Source organism: Lycium ferocissimum, chromosome 4 (genome assembly GCF_029784015.1).
Source record: "Lycium ferocissimum isolate CSIRO_LF1 chromosome 4, AGI_CSIRO_Lferr_CH_V1, whole genome shotgun sequence".
Classification (NCBI taxonomy): Eukaryota; Viridiplantae; Streptophyta; class Magnoliopsida; order Solanales; family Solanaceae; genus Lycium; species Lycium ferocissimum.
In genome coordinates this window covers 38,472,018-38,477,691 of record NC_081345.1, presented here as the reverse complement: position 1 = coordinate 38,477,691, position 5,674 = coordinate 38,472,018, and the positions used below count along the sequence as shown (strand labels likewise).

General features: G+C 36.3%; 1 protein-coding gene across 1 annotated transcript; it reads left to right on the top strand.

Annotated features, from left to right (window-relative positions):
• Window positions 1-1,189: 1,189 nt before the first annotated feature.
• LOC132054020 (uncharacterized) lies at window positions 1,190-2,124 on the top strand. The gene is made up of 2 exons (XM_059446103.1): window positions 1,190-1,339; window positions 1,429-2,124. Exons 1-2 carry the CDS (start codon window positions 1,190-1,192, stop codon window positions 2,122-2,124), a joined length of 846 nt encoding a protein of 281 aa, XP_059302086.1.
• Window positions 2,125-5,674: the final 3,550 nt, after the last annotated feature.

The window sequence follows — 5,674 nt, the reverse complement described above, 5'->3', positions numbered from 1 at the left end:
ACAGCCACCCATTATTAGGTAATTATGAGATCCTTTGATTATCATAAACTAAACTTCAACTAAAAAACCACATATATAACGTAATTTCTTCCTTTTTTATTTTTCCTATTTCAAGAATGGTCAAACCCCCTGAAAACTGAACCATCGACTTTAGCGTGGAAAGAAAAAAAAAAGAAACTTTAGCGTAAAAGCATTATATTATTTTTAGGTAAAGTTGGAGGATGAGCAACCAATTAGAATTCAAGTCGCGTGGCTGACTTTTCACAGGTAACCCGATTTTGACTATGCCATTACATATAATGCACATTTGGTGCTGTCCACCTCAGCAAAAAGGAAATGAGTTTTCAAAATTTTATTAGGAATTCTCTTGAGAGTTTCTTGTCCAACGAGGTTGTATGATTGATTTCGGATCAAAGTTAAGAAATTCAATATTGTTATGACTAATTTAGAATTAATATAATAACAAGTTGTTAAAAAATGGATACTATTGTTGGAAATACAGATACATCGGAAAAAGAGAGTTCATCGGAGAAGCAATTTCCATTATTATTGAAAGAAGATGTTTGATGCTGAGAAGTCTTTCTCTTTCTTACGGACAAAATGAGTCAACAAAAGAGTAAAGTTATTTTGACCCATATAAAATATTGGCACGTGGAATAAAGAGCACATGACTTGCACAAGTGTGGAATTCTCTAGAATCAGGACCATAGTGTAATTATTCATTGTTATAGAGGCTGATGTAAATATTGCCATTTGATTTCTGAATTATTTTATTCCTTGTAATTATTAGTTTGTTAGGAGTGGACCTATAGAATAGTGACAAGTAGCAGTTTGTTATTTTGTTGATTCTCTTTTCCCATCACTAGAAACTATAAATAGATGTAATACTCACATGAAATACACAGAAGAAAATTCAGCTCAATCTCTTTTTATTTATTTTTATTTTTGCAATATGGTATCAGAGCAAGGTTCTAAATCTGCTCTCTATTTCATTTTTTTTTTCACTTCTTTTGCTTAATTTTTGTCTAGTTCATCTCAGTTACGATGGGAGAAAATACTAATGTTGCTATTGGGACCGAAGTTCCCAATCTAGCCGCAGACAGTACCCAGAATGAACTAATTAACTCTTCTCATCCATTTTTTATTTCACCATCACCGTCGATTCTCCTGGCACAACGCGGCCAATACGATGTTTGATGGCAGGAGTTTTGGTGGATGGAAAAGAGGGATGTGGATAGCCCTTACAGCAAAAAATAAATCTAGTTTTGTTGATGGATCTTCCCGTGAACCAAGTGCAGGAGCTGATCTGCACAGAGCTTGGTCTAGGGCCAACAACATGGTTATTTCTTGGTTGTTAATATCCTTATCTAGGGAAATTTCATAAAATGTTTTATATTATTCTACTTCTAAGGACATACGGCGAATTAGAGGCTAGATTTGGCCAAAGCTCGGGTGCTAGACTTTTTCAACTCCAAAGGCTTAGTGACCTTACTCAAGGCGTACGATATTGCAACCTATTTTACCAAGATGAAACGACTGCGGGATGAGTTGGACACCTTGGACTCTTTTTTACCATGTCTTTGTGAATGTTCCTGTAGAGTAAAGGAAAAGAATGTCAAATTTAAGCAAGATGAGAGGTTACTTAAGTTTTTGATGGGTTTAAATGATACTTATTGTGGTGCAAGGGGAAACATTCTAATGATTTCATCTCTGCCTACTGTATCAAATGCTTATGCACTTTTAATTCAAGAAGAAAAACAAAGAGAACTTCAAAACACACCAAAATTCCCAGGGGAATCTTCTTCTTTTGTTGCTACAAACACAAGTAATGGGCAGAGGACCTTCTTTACTGATTTTAGGGGACAAAGGACTGGTTATGACAACAAAAGATCTGCACTCATTTGCAAATATTGCAAGAAAACAAGACATTTGATTGATAAGTGCTATAAGCTACATGGTTTTCCTCTTAATTTCAAGTTCACTAAACAGAAGAATTTTCAGAACAGTGCACAGGGAAATGCAGTTTCATCAAATGATTATGGAGAGAATTTTAACACAGATACAGAAGTGCAAGGAAAATTGCTTTCTAATGAACAACTTGCCCAAGTGATGCAGATGTTGTAGCATATGAACAAAAATGATCAAGGTTATGTTTCTGAGGCCACAACATCTGCAAACTGTGCTGGTATAAAATTTAGTCCTAGTCCATTTTCTCTAAATTCTAAAGTTGATCAGAAAACCTTCACTAGACACACCTGGATCATAGATTCAGGTGCAAGTGACCACATGAGCTATAATAAGGATTTCTTTTTTAATCTTATACCCTTACCCAATCCTATCTTTGTTAAATTACCAAACTCTCAATATGTTAAGGTTTATTTTTTAGGTTCCATAAAATTGTTCTCTAATTTTGTTATACACAATGTCCTATTTGTGCCTTGTTTTCATTTCAATCTTTTGTACGTATATAGTGTAAACGTGATTTTCTAAGTTCCTTCTATTCACCATCACTCATTGTTTTATGCGAGGGGCTGTTCATGAAGAGCCCAATGCTGCTGGTGAGAGTCAAAATGGACTTTATATTCTCGAATGGGATTCAACCGACTTTTGCCTATGCCAGTCTGATTCCTAGTTCCCGTTTTTATTCCAAGAAGGATGTTTCATCCAAAGTTTGTAGTGTTCCTAGTTCTAGTTTTAATTCAAAGAAGGATGTTTCATCCATTTCTTCTAATTATTCTGCTTGTAATGCACAAAGCCATTTGTGGCATGTAAGGTTAGGCCATATGCCCCTTTCTAATATGAAAAATATCAATGGACTTCCTTTTAATGTGTGTTCACAGTTTTCTATTCCTTGTTCTATTTGCCCTTTAGCTAAACAACACAAACTGCCTTTTCCTAACAGTCATATTTCTACTAAACAACCTTTTGATTTAATTCATATTGATACTTGGGATCCCTATAAGATTCCCACTTATGATGGGTACAGATATTTTCTTACCATAGTGGATGATTTCACAAGAGGAACTTGGACTTACTTATTGGCCACTAAAAGTAATGCTTTTCCCATCCTTAAAAGCTTCTTAGCCATGACACAAGCACAGTTCAATAAAAAGGTCAAGATTATTAGGTCTGATAATGCTTGGGAGTTGGGTTCCAGTTTTGAAAGTTCCAGTTTTCTCTTTTCTCAAGGAATTCTACATCAGACCTTCTGTGTTGCCACTCTACAACAAAATGGTGTTGTGGAGAGGAAACACAAGCATCTCCTTGAAGTTTGTAGAGCCTTGCTTTTCCAATCAAATTTACCTCATAAGTTTTGAGGAGATGCACTCATGACTGCAACCTATATTATTAACAGATGTCCTAGTAGAGTATTGTCTTTTAAAACACCCTATGAAAAACTTTTTGGTGCCAACCCCATTTACTCCCATTTGAAGTGTTTTGGGTGTTTTGCATTTACGTCCATTCTTTCACAAGGCAGAAATAAATTGGCTCCTAGGGCAGAGCCTTGCATTTTCCTTGAGAATCCCTTTGGGAAGAAGGGATACAAGTTGCTTAGTCTCAAAACCAACAAGTTCATTGTTTCTAGAAATGTAGTTTTTTTATGAATCAACTTTTCCTTTCTCTTCTAAACCTCCTACAGTGCCTGTTTTCCCTTTACATGATCCTATTGAAACTGTTAATCATGATCAGCCTGGGATTTCTGTTTCTTCTCTCCCTACTAGAAATGATCCTACCCAACCTCCATCCTCTTCTCCTCCCAGTCCTACATATTCTACATCTCCTTCTTTTCCTAGTCCTACACATTCTACATCTCTTTTCCTTCCAGTCCTGCTCATTTTACCAGCCCTGGAGATTCTGATTCTTCTAGTCCCATAATTTCTCCTCCATTACCTAAACCTGTACAAAATCCCACTGCCCTTAGAAAATCCACCAGATCAGTTAAAACACCAGCCTATTTGAAAGATTATGTATGTGACAGCATTCACCCCTCTAATGTCTCAGAATCATGTTTCACCTCTTCTCCTGAAGTATCTCCTATTGCCTTTTCTGCTTTCTCTACCTCAAACCAGTCTTACATTAATTCCTTATCCCGTATCCTAGAAACTACAAACTTTTCCCAGGGCCATTTTATATCCCGAGGTTGGCAAGATGCTATGACTAAAGAACTAGAAGCCTTGATCACTAATGACACTTAGGAAGTAGTTTCCTTACCACCTGGGAAGAAGGTCTTGCCTACAAAATGGGTCTATAAGGTGAAGTTAAACTCCAATGGTACTGTGGAAAGACTCAAAGCTCGTTTAGTTGGGCGGGGTGACATACAAAAAGAGGGTATAGATTTCACTGAAACCTTCAGTCCTGTTGTTAAGATAACAACTATCAAATGTGTTCTAGCTTTGGCAGTAAAGAAAGGTTGGGGTCTTTTTCAGTTGGACATAAATAATGCGTTCTTACATGGGGAGTTAGACGAAGAAGTGTATATGCAATTTCCAGCTGGGTTGAAAGTTATTGATCCTACACAAGTTTGTCGACCTAAGAAATCATTATACGGGTTGAAACAGGCATCACGATAGTGGTATTCACGTTTAACTGCTGCTTTAAAGTTCAAAGGTTTTACACGTTCTACAAAGTGCACAATTCTTCTATTTCAATTTTAGCTGTGTACGTGGACGATATACTACTTACAGGGAACAACAAGGCAGAACTTGATGGATTGAAATCATTTTTAGACTCAGAATTCAGAATTAAAGACTTGGGAGACTTACATTATTTCTTGGGAATTGAGATAATCCGAGAACCACGAGGGTTAATCCTCGGTCAACGCGAGTTTTGTTGAACTCTTCTCTGAATATAATTGTCTTGGTTTGAAAGCAACTTCATCACCTTTGGATCCTTATCACAAGTTACAAGCAGACATGCGTGAACCTCTCTCTGATGTTACTGCTTATCGCCGGCTAATTGGATAACTTAGTTTTCTTACTCACATTCGTCCCGAGATCTCCTTTCCGTTCAACACCTAAAATGATGTATACAAAAATCCCCATAAAGCCCGTACGACTCTCCTTTGTGTCCTCCGATCTTGTTATAGCCCGTATATTGTACGTTTGGAAATTCCAAAGTCGTCGTGGAAAGTTAAGGGCGAGACCGTTTTAAATTATCTTAATGAACGAGTCGTTATAAATATTATTTATAGTATTTATTAGTAAAATATTGTGAAGGGTTAAAAAAAAGAAGAGAAATTCGCAAAATAGTAGCCGTGGAAATAATGCGGAAGGTTGGGGACAAAATGGTAATAATGAGGAAAAAGTCGAGGGGCAAGATGGGAATTTCACCCAAGTTTCATGAAAATTCTAAAGAGCCATGTGGCCATGTGACCCAGAAACACAAAAAAAAAAAGGAAAGAAAAGATGACAAAAATAAGTCATCTTTGCCAAATTTCAAGAGAATTCTAGAAAAAAAGAAAAAGAAGAAGAAAGAAAAAAAATCTAGAGAGGGACGTATGCATGACTAAAGAAATTATATATATGTGGGGTAAATGTTTATTCGAAAAAGGAAGAACAAAAAAAAAAAAGAAGAAAGGGAGAAAGCATTGATTCGGCCATGGAGGAAGAAGAAAGGACCACTTTGAAATTTGTTCCTAAAAATTATTTTCTTGATGTATTCCTACTAATTCAAG